The 27549-nt window shown below is 29.7% G+C and overlaps 1 protein-coding gene across 1 annotated transcript in view; it reads right to left on the bottom strand.

The window, feature by feature from the left end:
- Positions 1 to 16265, bottom strand: part of LOC129987607 (serine/threonine-protein phosphatase 4 regulatory subunit 1-like) — a 112612-nt gene extending 96347 nt beyond the window's left edge. Inside the window, exons 1-3 of the mRNA XM_056095566.1 lie at positions 16227 to 16265; positions 16063 to 16113; positions 14330 to 14525 (exon numbers count right to left, since the gene is read on the bottom strand). Coding sequence (XP_055951541.1) covers positions 14330 to 14525; positions 16063 to 16113; positions 16227 to 16233 — 254 coding nt within the window. The 5' untranslated portion in view covers positions 16234 to 16265. The remainder of the gene's footprint in view (positions 1 to 14329; positions 14526 to 16062; positions 16114 to 16226) is intronic.
- Between the last annotated feature and the right edge of the window lie 11284 nt (positions 16266 to 27549).

Below are 27549 nucleotides of genomic sequence, written 5' to 3'. Positions count from 1 at the left end.
TTGGTAGAATTCAAGAATAATAGTCAAAATTCCAAGTATAATGAAGTTTTTCAAATAAAATAATCCATTTCGTTAAGAAACTGCGAAAATATGTTATTCCTAAACTCGCTTTGCGTTGGAACTTCCAACACTTTTTTTTAAAATTATATAAATTATTCAAGACTTATACTTTCAATATTTCTAAGCGAAAGAGATACGTTTCAATATACATGACAGTTTTTCGTTCTTCAAGAAATAAAAAATTCATTTCGGAGTTAAAAAAAAATATTTGACAATAGAGAAACATTATTGTATGCTAGTCTTCTGTCTTCCAATTTTATTCATAAAATTTCCATTCAAATGAAATTTTTTTAAAAAAGTAATTTATATTGATTTTAAATAACCGTTTATTATAAATGAAATCTGGTTTTATCAAAATTCGAATTACTTGATAACAGTGCGTCAACCATGAAAGGAAATAGAAAATTAAGCAAGAAGTGAAACTTCATATATAGCTCAACGCAAATTAAAAAAACACCAGGCCAACAGGTCCCCTACCTGCCTTTTATTCGTTTTTTTAATATACATATTTTACCAGTGATAATTTATATCTGGTTCTTTTCTATCATCTACAGGAAGTAATTCTACATTGGCAATTTGATAAGAGTGCGTAGCATATTTCAGATGTATAAGAATTTTGCGTATTCTTTTTTGCTTTGAATGATAATACCTATGAATATCTGCCTTTTGACTTATTAACGCAAAAATAAGATATTTCGGTGAATTTGCAAACCAGTCAGAGATCTGTTAGTACAAAGTGTAAACCAATCAACTTTCTCAAAACAAAGCTCCAAAGGCTTGTATAAACTCATTTACTCGCATAAGTACACTTCATTTAAATGAACCATCTCGTCAGGCTATTGATCGAAACACAGAGGCAAATAATGATAGAAACATGATTTTTCCGATTAGTGAGCGATAGATATAAAAATAAGAAAAATATCTGTTTTCAAGCAATCACTTTAAGCATTTATAATCTGAAATTATTACACGGCAGTGCAGGGTTGCCAGACTTTTCAAATTTACAAAAAACAAAGAAAATAAAACTATTTTAAAACTATGGAAAACCAGAATGATTTATCTTCTTCCAGTGAACATAATATATGCGGTTTTTCCGATTTGTAAACTCGCTTCTAATCACGCGAAACGATCGATGCGCATGAGTCACGGCACATGATACTCTGGTGTGTCACAGCCGCCGTCGATAGGGAACAAAAATATGAAGCACCCCTAAGCCTGAAATACTTTCGGCTACTTTATTCTAGAAATATCTATATAAATAAAAATCCAAAATCTTAGATGGTTAATCTTCTGTAAAAATCCAAAACTATTTCATAAATTTTCTTCAGATGAAACGCTTTGAAACATAAGGAAAATTTTAGGGACAATTCATTAAATGGTCGATGCTATGCTAATTAAACATTATATTTCCAGACATAGAAGAGAACATTGTATCTTTAGTATTGCCATTCCTGCTCAGTGAAAATATCAAAGATAATTTAAATTGTTTATTTGCCACACCTTTAATCTTACATCATTCTTTAAAAATTATGAATTATTTACTAAAAACAATGGTTATTCAAAAATTCTTGAAAATCGTTAAAAGTAGTCAGCAATTTTTTGTGAATCTACGAGATTTAAAAAGTACTCGATGCAATAGGTTCTCATTTCACGGAAAATTAATCTGCGGACGATACTCGATTTTGTACATTATAATATTTTAAATAAAAGTATCATTTACGCTACAAAAAAATTGTATATATTTCTATAAAAATGAGTTCATTTTTGTTTATTATTCGTTATATTTTAAAATATTATCCAAGTTAAATAGCAAAATACTTTCATTCTCAGTTACGATGGGTATATCAATTAGCTGAATATGATCTATAATCAATCAAAATAAAGCTAAGTGCGGGCTGTTTTTTTTTTTTTAAATTTACGGACAAATGATGCAATCTAGACAATTATTAGATTATCAATTATAAATATCAGTAAATTAACTTAAACGTCAAAAATAAAAATAATTCATCGAAAAATTCAACAAAGCTTTTTAGTACTAAACAATAACACAGAAAAAGTTAAAATAAGTGTTTTATAAAGGAAATGTTATTCAACTTGAAAAATCAAGAACTATAATTTGCCCAAAAAGTAACAAAAACTATAGATTGGTATTAAATGCGTACCGTTATTCCACCTGAAACGTATAGGAATGTCAAAAGATTCAATACGCCACAGCATTGAAAAGCCGGTTGATTGCATTTTCTTATGTGCCATTTTCAACTAAGCAACTTGTTGTAGTTAAATAACATCCAGATCTTTTAAATTTCACTATTTCCATGATTGAAAAAAACACTTAAAATTGGCAAAGAAGAGCTCTAATTATCCAAACTAAGCGGGGATAGGGACGATTCGATTTTACAAAATTTCGAATGATTGGATAAAACTGAGAAGTAACTATAAAATACAGAAGAAAAAAATCAACTTGAGCGGAATTAGGTTTAACAACGTACGATACAGAAAATTGAAAACTTGATATTTGTTTGCATAGAAAACAAACTGTTAATTAAATGATCTATGTAGGTATGATTACACTCCCATTATATATATATATATATATATATATATATATATATATATCGATTTTAGCGGTTTTCCTTCCTTTTAAAAGTAAATACGGATAATTTGGTTTTGGATAATTGGTGTCCGACAGTATTTAAATATATATATTATTTCTAAAGAAGATAATTTATTTTTTTAGAAAATCTATAAGAGAAAACATCTTTGCGAAACCTGAAACATATAAATCTAAGCCCCAAATTTTCTTTTTTTGACGAATCACTGAAAAATATAAATTATATAATGAACAAAGGAAATAGTTTCCCACGGCGCTCGTGTAACACAAATTTCTTTTTAAGTGACAACTAAAAAATGACATATATATAAACTTTAGTATCACAATAACCTGCAAAAAGGCAGGTTATAACGATATTCGAACTGAAAATACTTATTTACAATTTTAGAAACCAAAAACATATGAATTAAACTCCAATAACTTCCCTTTTACAATGAATCGCTAATCCTGTCCTCATTTTTGATGGACAAAAATTTCTGCTCTAAAATAAGCACCTCCCTTTTCCCAAATGAAAATGTTTCGATACACCAGTCAAGTCGTAAAAAATAAACAAAAGATATTTAAAACTCCCTTTTTTTTTTCTTCCCCAACTTTAGTATTCAGATTTGCCAGTTTTTAAGAGTTCCTTTTTTCATAAATTGGAGAAGTATATTACAAATTTTGAATTACGTAGAAATACACAAAACTAGAATCGTTGAAACTAGATTCGTACATGAAGCGAATAATCAAAAATACCGATGATACGTTGCAGCATTGGCATCATCCAAACATTACTGACGGCCTTTCCACACCCCTCTACTTTTGCTATATGGAGATTTCCAGCCATTTATATTGTTTCATTTTTTTTTTTTCTAAAATTTAGCACTGCTTATTAGAAAAGGAAGAAAAAAAAAATCGAATATAGCGACGGACTTTTTCAATTTGGAAACGCTGTAAGATGTAAACTCAATTTGATTTTGCACTTTTTAATTTGTTGGAAAAAAGGTCGATTTAATAAATAAAGTTTAATAAATAAAGTAATGCCGTTGAATATGAATTCACCACAGCTGCGAGAACAGCTAAGAAAAGGATATCGTACGGTAACTTACCCCTTGGACTTGTTTTGTACTACAATAATAGCCAAAATCCGCCTTGGTGTGTAAGTCCATCTATTGGCAATAGTGCACACTGAGGAAACACGGCACACAGGAAAATGCAAAAATACTCATTCTTTCTCTCATTCATTTTTATTTTTCCCCCAAGCCGATGCCCGATCGATATCCAGTCCGCAAAAGAAGGCAGACTGAAGAAGCAAACTCTCCTGGCCATGTGGGTGGGAGAATGGGACTGGAACACCCCGAAAAACGTTCCTTTTTTCTTAATTTCGGAGCTCGTGTGGCAATAAACCCCCTAAATGCGGCCCACCCCGGCAGGATCAAAGGCAGGCAGCCCACGGCCATTCAGCTGTCAAGCGAGCTGAGGGGACTGCGAGAATGATGGGGCTAACCTAAAAGGGCCCCCCACAACCGCCCTTCTGCAGTCTGATATGAGAACAGATGGCATCGCCCTCACTCCGAAAAAAGATATTTATTCATATCACATGAACAGGGCAGGAACCACTGCATTTTCGAATAACACGATGTTGCCAATACACTCCGGCTTATCTTGAAAATGTTTTCCGCTTCATTAGTGGAGATATTTCGAGCGAACTGCACGTCTTCACTGACACCTTCCTTAGAAATAAAATTCCGATACTAAAAATCAAATTTTAGACTCCTTCAATTCAAATTTGGAGAAAAAAAAAATATCCCGCCTCAAAATAATGTGGAATGGGCAAAAAGAAATTTAAAATTCAGTTTTTTCTATTCGTTTTCAAAACACTACATATCTCATCAAAGCATCAATGGAATACAATTTTTCATTGAAGCTGATAAAACAGTTTCGTGCGAATCTCCCCACAATAGTACGCACAAAGCTCCGCAAGAATGCATATGTAATAAAATAGTAGTCTGATAATAATAGTCTTAAAAAATTAATCTTAATAAATAGTCTTACTTAACACCCGAGGTTTGAGTCTGTAATAACTGTCTTTTCTTCCACTGACTGTATTCAAAATATGACATTTAAGATTTTGATGACAGTAATGTGATGTTTTATTTTCACTTATTGCGTATTTGTTCAAATACACGCACTGTGATGGGCTGACAATCAAAGGATTTGTCAGCTTCCATGTCCTACAACGTTCATTTAAAACAGGAGTTTCTTCATTCAGCACAAATCTCCAACCACCAAAAGTGAGTTATAAAGCATATAAAATCGAAGTCTCAAATACTAAATTAAAGGACTTTATTAAGAATATATTTCTCAACAAAAAAAAAAAGGTGACTGTATAACAAATGAAATTTAATATCACCGTTTCTTACAACAGATTTATTGAAGATTGTTTATGAAAACAGACAGAATGATCACTTTTTTTCACCACTTTTCAGCTTTCTCACCGACTCTCTAGTAATAAAAGTGTAAACGTCCCCCTCCCCCCCAAAAAAAACAAAAATATAAAATTTAGAGCATTAATAAAAGTCGTGAACATCAAGATTGCTCATAATTTTAGTTTCACAGTCATTCATATATAAGTTCTGGCTTCGTAATATAGTAAAGAAAACTGATACTTGAGCATTAACGCCATGCCTCTGGCAAACGATGGTTACAAAAAAATTATCGGACGAATTTTTTTTTGGACATAAGTGGTGGCCAAAAGTGTGGACATTTTTTGAAAGTTTCATGTTTTTCAACTTTGCGTGCTTGTAGAATATATTAATTTTCACTTAAATACAAATGTTTATATATCAAATTGAAGGTAATTTAATGTAAAATTTAATAACAAAAACAGTATTACAATATCTGTATTACAAAAAAAAATTACGCTCATTTTAGCAAGGTCTATTTTAGATTTGCATTTTTTTAAAGTGATACTTGCACAATCAATACTTAGTAGGATAACCCTTATTTTTTAAGACAGCTAAATAACGTCTTTTCATCGAGTGAACGAGTGTTTGGAGTTCATCTTTCGTAATCACATGGTGCCAAGAATCAATTACAGATTCAATAAATTGTCTTTTATTGGATGGACGATTTTTTCGTACAAGAATTTTCAAACGTCGCCACAAATTTTCAATTGGATTGAGATCAGGGCTGTTTCCTGGCCATGGTAATACATATATGACTTTATTTTGAAACCATGCTTGGCATACTTTTGCTGTGTGGCATGGAGCTGAATCCTGCTGAAAAACAAATGGTGCTTTGTTGGGGAAGAAATCCCTGATGGAAGGTATCAATTTTGGTTTCAGGACAGTTTCGATGTATTTTTTGGCATTCAGGATGCCATCAAATTCGGCGCACACCATCTGCAGACATACATGCCCAAATCATGGCATTTATTGTTGTTTTTATAGTTGCTTCAATGCAATCAGGATGAAGCGTTTCACCTACTCTATGTCTCACGTATTTTCTACCATCACTACCAAAGAGCGATATTTTAGTCTCATCGCTCCAGATTACTTGCTTCCATTCATTTTCTGACCATTTAATGTCTTCTTTTGCCCACTTAACTCGTTTTCCGCGTTGCTTTTGATTTAAATATGGTTTTTCCTTGGAATTCTAGCCTGTTGTCCAAATCCTGATAACCTTCTTCTTATTGTTCTTGAACTTACTACAATACCCGCTGCATTCATTTCACATCTAATGGCATCTGATGAATTTTTTTCTATCTTGAAGGCATAGCCGTTTAATTTTTCTATCGGCAGTAGCACTTGTGCATTTTTTTTCAGCCTGATTTGGCCTTATTTTCCACTGATTTCGTTTTTTCATAACGTAAACAGAACTTTCGTACACCAGAACAAGTCACTTAACCACCAACTTAACTTGCAATTTCAGCATAAGAGAGGCCATTTTCTCTCAATATGGCAATTCGGCTTCTTTTTGTAAATGTCCAATCAGTTCTTCTTGTTGGTGATATTATTTAAAATTAGTTTAATTAAAATAAAGGACTTAAAATATTCAAAAACAGCAATACTCTGTTTAATTGTACTAGTATGCATCATTCCGCAAAATATTTCCACAATAACTCTTTTACCATCCAAATAACCTAAACTATAGTTACAGATATTTGATGGGTCCTCAGAACAGTGTTTGTGATTGGCTAGTACGCTTTTATTACAAAATACATCATTATTCAAAACGATTTGTGTTTGTTTGTTCTACTAAAATGAGCGTAACTTTTTTTGTAATACAGATATTGTAATACTGTGTTTGTTATTAAATTCTACATTAAATTACCTTCAATTTGATATATAAACATTTGTATTTAAGTAAAAATTAATATATCGTACAAGCATGCAAAGTTGAAAAACATGAAACTATCAAAAAATGTCCACACTTTTGGCCACCACTGTATGATTCGCTGTCATGAGTAAATACACAAGTGCCAGAAAACCGAATATATATTTTGGACCACATTTTTAAAAAAAATTAAAATCAACATTTTTTAGAGAACTGCAATTGTAGAGACACAAGAGCAGACATTAAATTCCATCTGTTAAAGTAATTGCATTTTTGAGTTATCGTGTACAAGCGATAGCAAATCAGATAGTCAATTCTTAGAGGAATTGGTTCCAAATTTAATAAGGACCTACATTTTAGAAGATAAATCCATGTGCCAAATTTTTTTTATCCTGCTCTTAAAGTCTTATATTTCGTTTGTATCTGGACAGGTAGGCTTCCTTTGAATGGAATTTCTTAAAAATTTGAAAGAAATCTAAAAATTTTATATAAAATCCATATACCAAATTTCATTCGCCTGCATCAAAGACATTTTGAATTATTGTGTTTACAGACAGATGGGCAGACAGACATAATTCCAAAAATGTATTTTCCGAATTCGGGGTAGCCTGAAACATTAAAATGCATCAAATTGTCGAGTTAGAATTTCTTCTTAATGATTACAATAGTTTACTCTTTGAATACTTCGCATATGTGAAAGTAAAAACAAAAAATGCCAATGTATTATATATTTATTCAGAGCATCGCTCGGCGATTTCTTTCTAAACCAGGAGAGGGTTTTTATTTTTACATTAACTTCAACTTCGGATTTCGTATAATGAATAGGACCTTAAAAAAGAAATAAGTGTCCGAAAAGTGCAACTACATAAAAGTGAAAAATAATTTCTAGCACCGTTTTTTATAGGCAATCAGATTTTATTCTTTTTTAAAACACTGTATGCAAATTTGGAAATGACATATAACTGTATGTTTTAAAAAATTAAAATTTTTTAAACGTTTAAATTTATTTAACTCACAAAAATGAACTATATATAATTACTTTGAATACGGAAATGATGAACATTTTACAATTTGTATTTCAGTGTATCGAAATTTCTATGCATCAAATTTATTTTTATAAATCTTAAAAGTTAAAGGCAGTAAAACGGTTCTATCATAAAGACCGTAAAGGCAACCGTATCATACTCATTTAAATCTCGCAAAAAATTATTATTGAGAAATAGGCGAATTCTATTTTTAATTTGCATTCTCTAAACGAAAAGCAAAAGTCAAAAAACGCGATCTTGAGATTTTGATGAATGTGTGTCTCCTTGGATTCGAAAAACCAGTTCAGGTTCGTTCCCGGTTTCATCTGTAATAACCTGTATATCAAGAATCTGTTTTCAACGTTTAATTATTTATCGTTTAGTTCCATTTTATCTAGTACAAGAGACACGATCACTAGAGAGGTTTCTAATTGATTTTAACTAGTGAATGATGTGTCGCACGAACAGTGATGGGCTCTTCAATGGAAACGAATGCAAATGATGGTGGTGGAGTTGAAACGTTCATTTACACCTACTTATTTTACAACTGAAAATATAATTAAGCGAATTAACACCTCATTATAAAGATTTTTTTCGGCAGCTGCAGCTATTTAAAAACTATGGAGTGAAAAATAATTTTCCACTTGCCAACAGTTAATTAACTTCGCTGGAAAGTTCCCATCAGTTACATTCTCACCCACTCTTCTGATATCAGAGAAGGAAAGGAAGAGACGATTAATTTTCCTTACATCTACGGACAACAGAAATCTACTTTCGTCTATCCGTTTGCCGACACGATTTTCTTTAATTACTTTATTTTGCGGTAACACCAACTCGAAAATACAACAGCCTAAGGCGAAATTTAGTAACATTAGGATTGTAAATTTATTGCAGCTTTTGAATAGCATCCGTTAACATATTCGCATGCATGTGCAGTTATAAGTTACACTGGTGAAATTTGGCATCATTTTTATGAAGAGAATTCTGGAGGTATATCATATTTCGGATCTCGCCAAGCAAAGTGTTTAGTTATTTGCAAGTTTTGAAAAGAGATAACTAAAACGTGGCAAATGGATAAATTAAATTCCGTATGTAGTCTTGATAACAAATGCAAATTTGTGTTCATTTCGAGCCCAACGTGTCATAAGTAAAAGGGCCCAAATACGAAACTTTACAATGCAAATCGCATTATTTAAGGATGCGGCGAAGTAGAGAGGAAAACTTTTCCAGTTAGCATGAAGATTTAAAAAAGAAAAGAAAGAAACAGATGCAACCATTTTCACACTTATGAATCTGACAAACTTTTAACATTTTTGAGATAATTTAATTGGGCAGAAAAGGACTTCATTTTTTTTTTCTTCTTTTCTTTTTTAAATTTCAAACAAGTATTGCAAATACAAATCTGTTTGGTTTCTTCTATATGATTAACATAACCTTTATCTCTTTTTTTTATTTTTTTTGGGGGGGGCGGAGGGGGTGGAATTTCAACAGTTTAAAAAATATGTTACACAATCAAGAATGAAACTTACTAGATACGTCTTGAGAAGACAAATCTAACAAAACTACACTATAGCATGCACAGACATCTGTTACGACTAAATTTTAAGATACGAATTGCAGAAACCTGGGATAAAACTGAACCAATTAATTCTTTTCTTACTTATTTCTTACCTTTCAGGATAGATGTTAGAACTCATAAGTCATACTCAAGGAACCAAAACTGAATATATTTTGTGCAAGGTAGGGCAGTATCATCATCTAGAAAAGGTCTGTCTTAGAAGGAAAGAGGGGGGGGGGGGGGGTAAAAATACAGAATTACACAATGGATTTGATCAGTAAAAATGTCCATTGGATGATATGCAGTAAACGCAGGAGACCAATGGGAAGCTGCTAACAAGCACCTCACACCAAGATACATAAGAACTTTGATGGAATCAGAGAACCAATCGAATTTTGCATGTTAAGTAGGAAGATGCCCCCTCCCATTCAAGTTAATTTAGTGAATCCCAAACAATAAGTGAAGCAGTTACTAAAAAGAAAATTTTACAAAGATGTATACAAAAGCCCATGGGAATTCATGCATTGCCACCACAAAGTGCAAATTATTATTACATACAGGATGTCTCAAAAATGAAGAACAAGCTTTTATTTTCCTAAATATTGAACCTAGATATATACCTCCTATTACAAAGTTTCATTAAATAAGGTTGGCAATTGTGTGAAACTCTTTTGGCTTCTGAGGGGGATGATAATAAAAAAATTAAATTCTTATGCATACCCCATTATGTAAAAGTATGGGTTAGTAAAATATTTATCTTTCATTTATTTATGCACAGACAAAGCTTCACATTTCTATCAATAAAATTTGCAAATTTGTACCCATTTTTAAATTTAATGTGACTTACCACAAGTTCAGATGACAACATTTATTTCAGAAATGCAAATTTACTTAATTTTGGAAAAGCTGCCATACATCAATCATAAATAATTCTTATGTATCTGTGTATCATATGTATTTCTTTAGTATTACATCATATAATCATAATGATTTGAAGCAAATCTTCTAATCATGCACATTTTAATTAGTTGACTTCTAACTTTAACTTTATAAAGATGGGAAAAGAAACTGAATATTAAGATATTTCAGCAAAGCACTGGGACGCCTAACAAGAAAATAAATTTTTTTCATAATTATGTGCTTTCTGAAAGAATAGCATATTTCAGTAACAAGAAATATTTGAAACTCTGTTAATTCAGACTGTAATGTCAGCCTTGTTACAGAAAAATACTAATATAATTTTTTGAATTCCTAACATTTTTCTACGAAGTGTTTTCACAGAATGGTTTGGCGATTACGATATACAGGAGTCTAAACTTTTCAGAGAAGAACAAGGAAAATGAAGCATTTTATACATGTGGTGTGGAAAATATTTTGACATTTTCTAGTTATCCTCATGATAGTTGTATAAATATTCGATGTAATAACCTGGATTCATACAGTATTCTTGGGATCTATGATTGCTGTCCAAAATTGTACAGTTTAATCCTACTTTAGATAAAATCGTTTTTTTTTTTATAAATGTAATTTGGATAGGCGAATGTTCTTTAAATCAAGATAGAAATATTAATCTATCACTTTGGGAATAGTAAAAATCCATTCAGTATATTAAAGGTTTATTATTAATAATAATTTATTTATAAATTTGTGAGTGGTACATTATAATAAATGAAGCATTTTTAGAAATTCTTTGGCTGGTTCCATTTTGTATAACTGCATGCTGAATAGCGACAAATATTTATTTAGTTTTGTCTGACATTGTCTGAACTAAAAGATGAACTGCTTTTAGCAATACTTGTTCTATAGGTTTTTGGCGACGAATTTAAAGAGCCTGTCTTTATGTCATGAAATTAAAGAGAACTTGATGGCATATACAAATGTACTGTTAAAAGAATGGAACTTTGCACAAAAAGAATTCATTTGAGCATATTTTTAAGTACTTCTATTAATGTATTATCTGACCATTCTTTGAAAAATTTAAGAATGGGTAATAAATATCTATTTTCTAATTCTACTTTTTTCATAATCTTTAGTGATATGCATACTTCATTCAAGCAAATTTTACAGAGGCATGAAACTTTGTGTCCTTATAGATGAGTGTAAAAAAATAAAAAAAAAATGATATTTTTTTACTGTTTGAACCGCAAAGAGATTTCATTTTAATAATTAATTTCTACAGAAGCAAATGTATTTTTGAACATTAGGGTACTTTATTTGATGAAACTCTATAACCAAAAATAATGTCTAATTGTAACAATTAAGGAAATAAAAGCTTGTTCTTTTTTTTTTTTTTTCTTTTTTTTTTTAATCATCCTATGTGTGAATGCATGCATATATGCATGCACGTTTGAAGAAGTTATGGAGTTACAGAAGTGAACAATGAAAAAATTCATTTTACGAAGAGATTATGGGATTTCTCAAATCATATATGAGTAAAAGATATAAGCAAACTTTTGAAATACTAATTTTGTTTCAGCTACATACTAATATTAATTTTGTTTCAACTTTGTTTCAGCTACACAGAATTTAGCAGGAAATAGCAAAATCACATTACAAACATATATTATTGTTGAACAAATTTATTTCAGAACTAAATTAGAAATTACCTTTCAGACAAAAGAAAGCTCAATTTCAAAAACTTAGAAATAGAGAAATGCTTAACAATCTCATTGTAGGGATATTAAGAAGAATAAAATTTTAGTCCTTTCTTTAGAAGCAATTCGAAGATAATATCAGCAGTTTACCTCAATCACCAGTAGAGTCACTGTTCTTGTTCTACATCAAAATTATTCAATATATTTACTGATATTTGAAAGATTCACATACATGTGAAGTTACTTTAACTGTAAATAGATAATAATTATTTTATTCCCTTTTCTAATATGATAAAAGAAAGAAAGATGCTCTTGAAATCACCTGAATATTTTTTCGTGCTATGCAATTTTTATTAAGAATAATCGCATAAGTTTCTCTATATTTTTTAATCCATGTCACTCATTCTGCCATAACATAAAACTAACTTGAAATACTAACGCATGTACAAAATAAATTATCCTTTTTTATTTAAAAAAAAACATCAAATTTTTAGTGAAATCCTTTTAGATCATTTTAATCTAATTCTTTTCTTCTAGATCACTCATGGCAGTGCGAGAAGTTAAAAGTGTAAGCCTTAGAAAAATTCCCCCCCCCAAATTTTTTTTAAAGAAATGCTACATTAAAAAGAAATGCATTTGCTTGAAGATGAATGCAAAATATATTACTGGAAATAATCATCATTACTGGAATATCATGGTAATAATCAACATTATTAATTCATATAAAAATATATGAACAAAATCATACGACTCTTAATCATAAAAAAAATTATTAATTTATTTTAGTGGATAACTCTTCTGACGAAATCTAACTGTAACATTACAAATGAATTAAATCAGTTTTTTAGTTTAAATAAAAACAGTGAAGGAATACAAAATCATAATAAAACAGAAAAGAATACTAAACAGTTTGAACTGTTTTATTTACTATAAAATTTTTAAGAGATCTTATCGTTAAGATTTAATTATTTATGTCAAGTTTTTAATACTTAAAAATGTAGCATAATTGTGAAGTGCAATTGTTCTGAAATCTGTTGACAATCGTAAACTTATAACACAAACAGAAGAAATAAACAGCTGATTTTTAATCTCATAAAAAAAATTCACTAGTAGAAAAGAGAATTATAGAAAACAGAATAAGGTGCAAAATATTAATATATTTTAAATAAATAAAACTATTTTTATATCAACTAATTATTAATAATCTACCTTCTTTTGACAAATGAACATCCACTATTTAAGAATGCATTTATCTGATTTTATACAGGCGACTGTCTGCGAAATACCAATCTCTTTAAACAGGCAGAAAGAATATTACTTTAAAAATGATAAAAATCTGCATTTTTAAGTATAGCACTGAGAAAAACCAATTGCTTAAGTTTTGTCAGCAGTCAAAGAGTTATTAAAACTTTTTATCAAAATAAAAATTATTTCATCACAAAGAAAAATAATACCTACCATGAGTAAGAACTTTACTGAAAAGAACTTAACATTATATTTATTCAAGCATGAAATTTAAAACACAGGTAATTAATTTCCCAATTCCTAAAACGCATCATGTATATGTATATTCTTCTTGATTTATCGAACTGAATATCAAAATTTTATTTCATAAAATTATGTATAAATTTCCATTTCTGGAAATATAGTCAAACTAATAAAACAACTTTAATAAATAAAAGATTAATAATACTTATTTCACTCACTACAATACAATTTAAATTACGTTAACTGAAAACAGTTTAAGAAAATGATGCTACCTTCTTAAAAGTTACTATTATTTCTTTTCAATCATTTAATTCTACCACAAAAAAATAAACTATATATATATATAAATACAGAGTTTTATTATAAAAATAAAAAAGCTTCTGTTCTGGGCCAATATTAATACGAAAAATTTGGATTAAATTCTCTAATAAATTGAATTTTAATTAAAAAATGAATGAAAATTAAACATTAAATATGGATAAAGAGAAACTAAATTGTTAATTATACTTCATGAAATCTTTCCGGCTAAATGAAGAACATTAAATTAAGGCAATAAATAAACACAGGTGAATAAGATTTTAAAGATAATTCATCACTCAAACAGTCATACAGAACCCTCAAACAGTCATACAAAAATGTATGAAGATAAAAATTTAAAATTGAACAGATATTTTACCTATTGTGTATATAGTCACTATTAGCTAACTCTTCCAATTCATCTAAGAAAAAGTTTTCAAAGTCAATCTCAATCTCATTACTCATTGAATTCCTTTTTTCTTCATCTGCATCACCACTTGCACATTCTGATTCTGTAGTTTCATCTCTAGGTATATATCTACCAATGGACCTTTTATTCATCTGCAGGAATTTGTCTACAGATGGAAAAGAAAATAATTGTATAGAATCCTTACAAAATACAAAAAATGGTAAAACATGACACAGATTTTTTTACCAATCTCTGCCAGATTTTTCTAAACAAAAGAAAAATCGGTAAATATGAAATAAAGTATACAGCTCATATTTAACAATTTCACATATTTACAGATTAGTGGTTGTATCATATTTTTTCTTTTCATTTATTCGAAAAAGAAACATTCTAAAATAAAACTACAAAATATTAGATTTTCCAATAATTTGCAATATTTTCAATATAAATCAAAGTAAAAAATTTTCTTTCTAAATATCAATCACAGGCAAAAGATTTAATATTCTGTTTAGAATAAAAATTCTTAAATCTTCTGCCTGAATAGATACTGAATATACAAGAAATAATAAAGTTATTTTCATGATTTGATAAATTAATAGAATATATTATTTCAGTAATTACAATAAAAAACATTTCAAACTACAAAACATTTTATCAATATCTCAATGGCTTATTCAAAAGTTTTAAATAATTTCTCGAGGTAAAATAATGCTTTCTACAGATATTTTACTATATATAAATCAAAAATGTATTTCACAACATAGAATTTTAATGAATTCACAATGATTAAAATAAACAATATCTCCAATTTAGATACCAAAGAAAAAATGTTTTGTGCCAAATATTTTCTTCTGCATTATCTGTTAAATGAAAAATTGAAACATTTTTGTTATTGATTTACATCTAATAATCATTATAGAATAACATCTAACGGCCTAAATATATTTAAAAAAAATACTGAATTTTCTCTAAATTATAGAGAAAATAATTAAAGAAAGAAATAAAATGGTTAATAATTAAATAAAGAGATAATTCATTATTAAAATATGAAATAAATAATTAAACTAATTTTAAGTTAAATATTTTCCACAAACTTAAAAAAGAATCATAGAATGACGATTTAAAAATTTACTGACATTCTTCCATATTAGAAGAAAATGTTTATGTGTGAAAGTACAGATTTTAGTAGAGACTATTTTACAGACTAATATATTTTAATCATACATATTTCTACTGAGGAAAGGGAGCTTTAAAAAATACAGCAATAAAAAATTAATGGAGTAATATAAAAAAAATGTCATTCCTTATTTAATAAAAAAAAAACATAGAAAAAACATTGACTACTATTTTTCGAAAATGTTACCAATTATAACAAGTATTTGGCAGAAATAAAATATAATTAATTTTTCATTATTGATAAACTAATCCACAAAATGGTGTTTTGAAAAATGAAAAAAAAAATTAATATTTTGCGAAGTTAGGAAATATTACAAATTTAATTGATGACATTAATACAAAAATTATTCACATTTAAAGATGAACATTCTCTGATACTTTAACAAATTTACTTTTGCAACATTTTCGTAATCTACAGTTGAAGTAAAGTAATCCACCCCCTGAAAAGGAAATTACGCTCCAAGAACAGCATGAGTTCCATGAACAAAGTAGATAACAAAAGGTGAAGTTCATTCACCAATGCTTACCATTTTCTGTTTCTTCATTTTTAATGGAGTCTATTTCAACTTGGAAAATATCTGGAAGCAAATATGAAAATTTAGAATTCATCTAAATAAATAAAAATCTAAATTTTTTTCTTAATTTTCATCGTTTCAATAAACTTTATCGTAGATAACTGATAAGAACTCACCAGCCATATTCTAAACAACAACATTAATGAACGAGGCCACTCATAAAATCAGAAGTTTGGAAATTTTAGAACCAAAATTAAACAGAAACTTCCTGTTTTGAAATTTGAATATTAATTAATATTTTTCGAAATATGATTTATAGTATCCCCAGGGATTGTTTTGAACAATTTACAAATATTATTTAAAGTATTAATGTTTATGACATCATTCTAAGAACTAGTTGCAATTAAGTTGGTAAAAAGATAACATTAATAAGAGGTGAATACTGATTGGCACAAGTGCTAGTTAAAATCTATTATAAAATTCATATCTAGAAAGTTAAATTGTATATTTCCTTTGATTTTTATTTTTGAAAATTTTTTTGATGTTATAATGCAGAAATTGGTTTCGGTTAGCAGTACCGATTGCATAAATGCGCATGCTCACGTCCTAACTTTTCAAAGATTTATTTTTATAACTGGCCGCTTTTGACGACCAGCTGTTTCACTGAGATTAATGCTTACTAAAATTTCCATTCAATATTTTATGCAATTTAGTCTCTGAATACCTACTCCAGTAAAATGTTTTTAAGCTTCAAATTTTGATATCATATAGCTCATAATATTATTGGAATCTTCTCCTACGATATTCTGTTCATAATATTACGTATATCTCTAATTTTCTGTCTGCTCTCCTAAAATTTGAGTTTTAAACTGAGATGGAAGATATTAAACTGCAATTCATAGAAAAACTTTTTTGCTGAACCAAACTATTTAAAAAAATATATATATGAGTACAGAAAAGAGGATCATGCAGCTATGAAGTCTTAGACGTATTAAAGACTATTTTTTATAATTAATTTATTCATCGTCTCAAAGAATTATTTCAATAAAAATTCCTTAATTAATTATAAAATCCAGTTTTTAGCTTTACTTTCAAAAAGATTTAATAATAATTTCAAAAGATGTGAATAATATTTTGTTTCAGTTGATAAATGTACCTCTAAAAAACTTATAAATCTAAATTTTTACAATAGATGTAAATAATATTTTGTTTCAGTCGATAAATGTACCTATAAAAAAATCAGAAATCTAAATTTTTACAAACTTTGGTTCCGAGGAATTATATTCCGTGAAATATTCTTGACGTTTCAACTTTTAAATAATAAAAACGTCTTCTTTTTTTTCCCAACTATACTTGTTTGATTTCTGAATATCATTATTTTTGGACTATCAACAATTTCGTAATAAATAATCAGTCTTGGAAAAACGCCAGGTTTTGGTTGGCGTATGTGTTTTGAGACAGGTAATGAAAAGGTCTAAAATCTTGTGTTTTTGTAACATAGCAATATTCAAACTTTCATAACTTACTCAATTTTAGTCATAAGCGGCGGATTCTGTCACTGTAGAGCCACAGGCTTTGAATTATTTTGAGCTGTACTTATGTAAACTTTAATAATGACAAGAAAAAGGATGAACTACGATCGAACTCCTTTATGGTTTAACTTCACCTTAATTTTTATTTTCTTATATTAGTTATTTAATTTGAACGCAATTCCTATATTATTACTGCATAACGTCTATTTTCTCCGTTTGTACATTCTTTTATCATTGACAAAATCTATATATTTTATGACATTTTTTTTTAATGACTTTACACTACTGAAACTACTTTACGTTTCATACATATGGGGGAAGGGACTTTTTTTTTTTTTAATTAGAGCAAAATTTTTGCAATTCCATTTAAGTATGTGTCATATAGGAGTCAATATTTTGCAAAAATTTCATCCTACATTATTCCTAAGAACTGATTAATCGGAATATGACTAAGTTTTTTTCCACTATCTTCCCGAAAAATAACCTATCCTAAAGTGTTTTACAATTTAAAAATTTTTTTATATGTTAAGTTTTTGGGGAAGTAAAGTTATTATAATAACCGCTTCTTGGGGAAAAAAATAAATTTTTTAAAGCAACATTTGAGAGCGTATAAGTGTATAATTTGGGATATCGGAAGAATACGCTTTCGTCACTTCTGAATAATGCCATTGCAAAAATTATATAAAATCTTTAAACAGCACTATTAGAATAGTAATTTTCTCGCCTTGCGAATTCTAACAGAAAGATCTGCCTCTGTATAAATTTTATTTTTCGTAAAATAACGTGGATATCACAATCTGGAATTTTTACTAGAAAAACCCTTTTGTATAACATGTACCTTATGGAAATTACAAGCGTTTTATTCAAATGAAAGAATCTGGTGATAAAATAATGAATAACAAATTTCAGATATTTATTAGCTAGATGCTTTTAGGAATTTTCATTTTTACATACTCACGGGTGAGGAGGGAATAGAATTCAAGTTGATGGATTTTGTTAAAAATTTGATAGAAATTTACAGTTTTTATATAAACACTTCAACCTCAGTTTCATGCATTCCATCTCGCCATGCCCACAGCCTTGTGCTTTTCAAATACAGAGTGGATCAAAATGTGATGCAAATCTCGAAGAATTTTTTGAAGACCGCAATACTTTCCTTTCGCGTACCAGAAAGTAAAAATCCTCAGCGCCAGGCTTCTAAGAAATTTGTAATGATCTGTTGATCCCTAGATTTTATTAGAAAAGTAGTGTTAAGAAATGTTAATTTTCTATAGCTTACGTGTTCAAATTTCGAGACTCAAAGCAAGGCAAGCGAGCATGTTTTATGGTAAAACACTGTTTGACTCTTCTTTGAAATTTGAAAGGAAATTTTAATGAATTTTTATAGACAAATCGAAATAACAATCTTATTTTGTTTATTGACATCATCCTTGTATTTTTAAATCAATGGTGGATTTGAGTCTTCAATAATGCACATATGTGTTATCTCTTTTTAAAAAAATTAATTATACATTGTACAAAATTTTTAATTTAATCAGCATATTACAATTTATTATAGATCTATTTTTTTCTTTTAGTAACTTCATAAAATTGCTTATGTTTTTATTAATTATGACTATCCCACTGGGGTGGAGGGCACCTCGAGAATGAGGATGAGTAGCTTCCGGTATGGTGGATGGTTCTCGCCGTCCTGGTGGGTGGGTGGTAATAGGTGGGGGTTGGCAACCTGCCATTGATGACGGGACGTACTTCTCTAGGGAAAGGTTGTGCCATGGGCGGTGATGGCCTTAGGACTCAACCACAGTTCCCGCCAGTGTTGCTTCGTGGTGATCCGGTCATTCAGTTTTATCCGTGTGCCTACGGGTAGGTCGGAGTAGTCAGTTCATGGTTATTACTTATGACTTTAAGTGCATCCACGTCTCTACACAATTTTATTTAAGCAGATTCTCGCTGTCTGTAAATATTTTAATAATGAAGTGATGATAATGAAAGAGATTATACCTAACCAATCATACTTAACAAGGTGCTAATATTTTATAAATTATACAAGTTGAATTTTTTTGCCCATTTATTTGTCAGTCAGGCCAATAACACTTTTTAATTTACCTACTTGCACTACTCTCCCAGACGCTAAGCCTAACTTGCTGCCTAGTTGGAAATTTGTCATAGTTTTGATTCATAGTTGTGTTTTATGAAATCTTTAAGCACAATTAATAATAAAGGTGAATATGTCTGTGTGTTGGTTCTCTGCAAGTCAGACAGTCTGACCTATGGCAATCAGATTTGATACATATATACCTCGGAGGGTGAAAATATATGCCTCGGAGATATTTTTTTTGAAGTTTCCATTAGAATTTTAATTAATTAAAAATTAAGCTGAATTTAGCTACAACTTCCAAAATATTATTGCATAAAAGTAAATTTTACTCCACTTCAAAATTATAAAAATATTTTTTTTTCATGATGACAATTTAATAATCATGCATACTTTTTCTAAATTTTGGTAATTTTTGAAAAAATAGTGTTTTTTTTTTTTTTTTTTTTTTTTCAACAATTGCAAAGATTTCCTCCATTGCTGAAAGTTAAAGAAGTAGGATACGGTTTGATATATGTGTAGCTAATAAGACGAATAAAAAAAGGTGAGGCTACAGTACAGTGATAGAAAATAAATGAATCTGACATTAACCTTTTTAATATCGTTATGATGCCATGGCCTCCCTTAGAAAGGTTCATATACACAATAAACAGAATATCTGAAAGACAGTTAAAATAGCAAGGCTTTAATACCTGACAATTCGAAAGAATCCTAGTCGTGACGTTATATCTAAAAGATTTAACTGAAATTAAATATAACCAATAATCTCAACCATCCACCTGGTCACTTGAGAAATCAGAAGTACCATTTAAATCTTTTCATGCTTTTATTATCAGAAATTACAATTTCAATTATCGTCCTAAAATTAAGATTCTTTAGCAGTTCAGAACCATTCAAATTTGCAACAATGTCATCAAAAATAACGAATTTAATCTGAATTTTTTTTTAAACTAGTCTGCTCAGGCGACCAGATGGTTCGCCGGAATTATTGGTAGTTTTTGATTTCAGGTAAATCACATCAATGACTCCGTCAAGTTGTCAGGCTTTAAAGCCACGGCATTTTAATTATCTTACTGGAGTCCTGTTTATTGTGCGCAAGGATCTTTTTTAGTCCCACGACCTCGCAGCACTAAAAAAAATGTAAATATCTAATTCATTTATCTGCTAAATTTTACGATATTCGAACTTCACCATTTTATTTGCCTTATGAACTACAAAGATACTAAACAGATTTTTTTTTTTAAAGTTTTCAACAATGGGACAAATTTACGTGATTAAGTATTTGATGAAGCGTTGAAAATGATTTGAAATTCTGGGAAACAATATAATATATTATTGGAAAATAGAAAAAAAAAATCTTTTATAAAATTTCCTAACTTCAAGAAAAATTCATATGACTATTAAATTTGGGATCATTAAAAAAATTCCCATTCTTTAAAATGTTGAAATAGTATAAAATTCATTCTTGTTCAATAATAATTTAGAAAGTTATCGCGGACCCCCCACCCCATCCACCCACAAATTTAGCTTAATTTTTAATGAATTAAAATTTTAAAAATGGATCGATATGTACATTTTTACCCTTTGTGCCTAATTCGGTTCTGTAGCTGAAATGGTTTGGCCTATAGAAGCCAGCACACATACCGATACGTGTACATTAATCTTTTATTAATAGTTGAGATTAGTATATGATAAAGGAAATAAAATAGAAAAATTCATTATTTTTTTAAACAATCTAAAATAATGATATTGTTTGCAGCTCCCCTTTTGTTGCTTAGTTTCTATTTTAATATTTTAATTTCATTTCTAGTCGTCATGCGATGAAAATGGTGTTGAGAATGTAAACGGAGTGGCTGTCAAATAAAATAAATACAGCAATTAAAAAATGTGATTTTTGGTGAAAAATGGAATTTTAACGTCAGCGAATAAATATGTCATTGTTTAAGCCGTATGCTGAAATCGATCGCTTCTTAATTCTATGGGTATACAAATATAGAACTCAATCATCAACATATAAATGTTCATTTAATAGCTTTTTTTAGCAATTAATTTTTGGGCAGAAAGTTATTCTGTAATGTTATCGTCAAGGTTCTCGCTTCGTTTTTCGTTCTTCAAACACTGCCCAAAAAGGACGGGACACAAACACATTGACTGGTTGAAACATGCGCGTGAAGTTAACCTTTCTCTCTGAAAAGGATATTAAACTGAAATATCTGGAGTTTTTTTTTTTTTTTTTTTTTTTTTTTTTGTGGCCGTCAGTGAAAAAGAATAGCAAATCATCCGATAAGTTTCTCGCTTACGAATGAAATCAAAATATTGAAAACTTTTTGGACATATTCGAATCAACATATTCGAAAACTTTTTGGACATATTCGAATCAACATATTCGAAAACTTTTTGGACATATTCGAATCAACATATTCGAAAACTTTTTGGCTCTAGCGAATTGGCGGAGTCAAAATTATACCTCAGAGGGGTGAGGGCATTTGCATTTAGGGATAAAGATATGAAACGGAGAGCGGGTAGGGGGAAATTAATAAGAATGTAATAAATACAATTGCGGGACATTTTTTTTTTATCTCGAGATCATTGGTACGGAATTTAATGTTAGGAGATCGAATTTCTGCCACACATGGCAAACTTTAATTCACGTCATATTCTAACTCATTTTACTAACGTCCCTTTTACACTAGGGCTATTTTGGGACGAACCACGTAATTTTGAACCGCGGTAAGATGACGAGAGCTATGCTTGAGCTAGCACTGCCTCTCCGTACTTCCACACCACAACGGCGGGAAGACGTTTGGCCCCGACGGGTTTAAGGTGCACCAGACCCGCTTATACGGCGGTTCTTCGGTAAAATATTGTTTCGAGCTTGAAGTCCTCCGGTTCCGAAGCCAAGATATTACCACCAGGCCACCGCGACCTCAGCATAATTTAATAGATTCGTCTGATATACGCAGTTCTTACATGACACTGCACTCACTGACTTGTCAGAATCAGGTTATAATACAGAAGCTATTTTAGGTTTTCGGAATCAAAGTATACATTTTCTTAATTTTAATCTGATGCAATTAAATGCTCGTAACTTTAATCTTTTTTACTTTCTCCTTATCTTATAATTTTAAATGAGCAATTCTTGCATATATATAAATTTATTTACTCCGTGTATCTCGGAAGCGGCTCAAACAATTTGGATGAAATTTGATATTTCAATAAGGTTTCCTCTTTGAAGTTAATCTATACAAGTGTCTTTCCGGAAAAAACATGATTTTACACACAAAATTTGTTTATATTATTCTACAACTAACTATAGAATACGTTTATTCAACTTCATGTGTTGCATGAAGCATGTGTTGCTGGTCTTCAGTCTTTTTCTTTATTTTTTTACTTATGTATTTATATTTAGTATTTTTTCTTTTTAAGTTTATCTATCTAGTTTCTTTCTAGAAAAAACGCGATCTTAGATAAAAAAAAAATTAATAACTAATTATTAGAGCCTTTTTCTATCTGCCTTCATGCTGACGATGTCATATAGCATCACCTCAGACCCGATTTAATCACGGCAAAACTGAGTGTAAGTTTAAAAATATAAATAATGTTAGACGAACTGTAAAATGAATACTATAATATAGCAAATTGTTTCGAAAAGCATGTTAAACTAGGTGCATTCATGATTTTTTTTTTATTTATTTAAATGACCAGTCCATATGTAAGTAAGATTGAAAAATATTCATTTGTAATCAGTATGTAATTCCTATCTAAATATTTTCTGCGAAACAATAAATAACAATTCTGTAAAATGGATTTAAAAAAAAAAACAATTTTGTAAAAGAAAAAAGAAAAGAAATTGCCGAGCCAAGCTTGGTTTACTAGATTTTTTTTTATTAATTTGAAATGTGAATCATACTTTCAAGAATAAGACAAAGACTGCTTCACGAAAGTTTTATAGTATTTTTTTTTTTTAAATCAATAAGCGATGCCTGAAAGATATCACATCAAATTCTGGCTTTAACCATACCTTGACTTGGTTGCAACTGGGTAGTTATAAAGTTAAATATATGAGTAAGCAAAAGTGTTAATATACGAGTTAAATGAGTAAGCAAAAGTGTTAATATATGAATTAAATGAGAAAGCAAAAGTGTTAATATATGAATTAAATGAGTAAGCAAATATATGAGTAAGCATGATGAGCATGATAAGTTAAATATATGAGTAAGCAAATCTAAATAAAAATTTGGTTTGAATCGGAACGAAAACAAAGCATCCCAAACGCACTCATTATACCACAAAGCACAAAATTCGCCAACGAATCTTCATTAGGCCATAAATCAGGCGACATAAGAGAAGGTCTTAATGCTTTGCCTTCCAATATATGAGTATGTTGTTTCATTTTATTTTTGAAAGCGATGAGATGTTGACTTTACCGAAAATTAAGAGAAATGACATGCAATGCAAATAATTAGAAATGTTTAAGAATCCTCTCTCAATAGGGATTAGCAGCTGTGCTTTCAAAAATTATATGACAAGGTCAAAATTAAAGGATTACATTTTCTTGTGGATTAAATTTTCAAATGATTTAAAGAGACGGAAATAGCAAATCAATGAAAGTTTACAACACCACAAATAAATTTAAAAACAGAATATTTGTTGAACAGCATTTTGCAAGTCAATATACAAAAATTTCTTCCAACTGTAACAATAACTGTGATTAATGTAACTTATTTGATTACCTAATTCAAGAATGCCTAGCTATTATAAAACGGATACATAGGAAATTTCAGTCATTTGGGATCTGACAAGAGATTTTTTTTTTAATTACTTCCAAGCATGAAAATAATCTCATTCTAGCTACCTTAGAAGACCGGCCATCCTATTTAAAGAACGACATCTAATCACATAAAAAATGAAAAAAAAAAATCTAATGCAATAAACATAGAGGCTTTTGATCGATTGTTATGTACAAAAAATGACGAAATCGGTTCATTTGTTGAAGCTGGGGGTTGTTTAAAATGGATCTTATCTGAAATGATCGTTATTATGATCGTTGTTTTATCTTTCGACATCCCTCGAAAACTACGGATAGGCGACCATTAATGACAAATCTTAATTCTATGAGTTTTAAAATGAAGTACAAATTTCCGAAATCAATACAATAAAAATTTCTAAATCAATACGTTTGGGTAGGGAGAGAATTTGTAGTAGGTTTTTTTTTTTTTTTTTTTTCATTGACAATGTCGAGTGAAAGTCTGTTTTTGAGAATTCTCTCAATGAGTGAAAAGAGAAGAAATCACGTTTTAGGATGTAAGTTTTTATATGAAAAAAGAGAGAAAATAGTTTCAGTGCTTGGTGCTAGGAGACAGATTCTTTAGTTTTCTTTATTGTATGGAAATACTTTGATTTCTAAGTTTTCTTTATTGTATAAAAATACTTTGGTTCCTGAAGAGGGTAAAAATTTAAGGGTTAAAAATTGGAAAGAAAAAATTAAATTTTTATACAGCCCCCATTGCGAAAACGCATCAATGAATAATATACTTTTCTTGCACTCGTTTATAAGGACGCAAAAGTTTGTGCTTCTTTCTTTATATCTTGCTGAGATATTAAGTGCCAAATTGATTGCCTTAGACCATTTTTCCATGTTTCTGACCAGTGTCTGAACGATAATTATGTTATAATTTTCAAAAATAATTTGCATATTTTGAAAGATTATTAAAATGACAGAATTAGAAAATGTCAATGCTTTTATTATCCTTTATTAAATTTTAAAAAATCCTTGGATAATTCTTGTAAAAATCTTTGGATTAATTGAAGTCTTTAAAAACTTGTTAAAAATGAACGCCTTCGATGTCTATATAAGAATTTATTCTTTTGACAATACTTATTCATATGTGGTCGAATTCAACCCTTGTGACTTAAAGACATGCTTTTCAAATTCGTGAACAAATACTGTTAAAAGCAATTCATCTTTTAGTTCAGACATAATGCCAGTCAAAACTAATTAAATATATCAGCCACCATTTACCGTACCGTTGTACAAAATGGAGCGAAGAGAAGAGTTTATAAAAATTCTATGCCACACATTAATAGAAAATTGCCACTGATGATGAGCTCCTTTATACAAAGAATAGCTTCTTTTTTTTCCTTTCCAAAAGTGACTGTTTTGAAAATGGATGCTTCTATCTAGATTAAAGGAACACTCGTCTGATCAAATCCCACTTCTCAGAAAAGAAGAATTTGAGTTTATCTAAGATGTGGCAATACTGTGAAATTCTGGATGTTAAGCATGTAGTTGTTCATGTCGCTGATGCATCAATCCATAGACTAAACGAATATTTTATGTACGTGCATACATAAAATTTGAAATAATCTTTACACTTTCGGTTTGGAATGGACTGATTGTTCGCACACTAGCATGAAGATAATTTGGGAAAAATAAGCTAACAATGTCAGTTTCTACTTCACATGCATTATGCCTCGTCCTCCCCATTCTCTGAAAAAGTAAGGATTCCGTAGTTTATAATCGTTTTAAATTCCCTTCCAAGAAGGATGCCGGGAATTCGAAAAGAAACGTGTTCCTACAGTAAAGTGACTATGCTGAATTGAATGAATTGAGACAGATTAAGAGATGCAAAAGATAACTAAAAAATAAATAACAGATCGACTTAAATGTCCAATTTAAATAATGTACGCTATACCATAATAAAAACACAGAAGAGAGTTCCATGGAATTATGTCTAAAATTGGCAGAGATGTTTGCGATTAAAATTATGAACTTTATGAACGAAAATTATGAACGAAACGAACTTATGAAAATTATGAACGAAAAACGTAAACAAAATGTACATCGATAACCGATGGTTGCCGTTTTGAACACATTTGCCTTGTTTTTTTGTTTACCAATACTTTTTTTTTTCTAATCATTTTTTCCCCCTATGTACTGCACTGAATAACGCATTTGCTCTTTTGCTTTTAATGTCTCCCCGTGATCATAATATTACGATAAAATGTTCAAACTTTGAGACATTTTTCACGGCTGTTAGGTTTTAATCTGGTATTTTGATCATTTCACGGAAAGTTTGTATTCGGATCCTCAGATTTGCAGTGATGGCCAAAATTGTGGACACTTTTGAAAATCGTTATGTTTTCTAACTTTGTATCCCTATAGAAAATGCAACGTTTCACAAAAAGCAAACTCTTATATATCATTTTAAAGAGAATTTAATAATAAATTCAATATTTTTTAATTTGAAATATTATTTATTTGCAATACAAAAAATTTAAATACTTGCAATACAAAAAAAGTTAAGTGGCAATATTTATTGAGATACATTAGATGTTGATGACAGCAGTGAGTTGTCAGGTAGTAGCTTAGTAGGGCAGCCTTTACTTTTTATTACAGATTCAAACTGATGTTTCATTGAGCTGACGAGAGTTTTAAACTCTTCTTCCGTTATTGCATGTTTCCAGGAAAAATTATTTCTCTTTTATTTGATGAAAGCTTCATATGTGCAAGAGTTTTCAAGTGGTGCCATAAGTTCTCAATAATTTTGTGGCCAGGGCTTTTTCCTGGCTTTTCCTTCCAATTCATTGTTCTTTGTACTAAACCACTCTTTTGATATTTTTGCTGTGTGGCAAGAAGCTGAATCCTACTGGGAAATAAATGATGTGTTGTTGGGAAAAGGATCACTGATGGAAGATGTACATTTTGGCTCCAGAATAGTGTCAACGTATTTTCAAGCATTTAATGTCTCATCGATAACATCAAGGAGACCAACACCGTCTGCTGACATGCATGACCAAATCATAACACTAACTGAGTTCTTCCTAGTTGCCTGAATACAGTCAGAAAGTAGCTCTTCGCCTATTCTATGC

This window comes from Argiope bruennichi, chromosome 10 (assembly GCF_947563725.1).
Source record: "Argiope bruennichi chromosome 10, qqArgBrue1.1, whole genome shotgun sequence".
Classification (NCBI taxonomy): domain Eukaryota; kingdom Metazoa; phylum Arthropoda; class Arachnida; order Araneae; family Araneidae; genus Argiope; species Argiope bruennichi.
The sequence above is the reverse complement of the archived record's forward strand: the minus strand, read 5'-3'. Positions and strand labels throughout refer to the sequence as shown.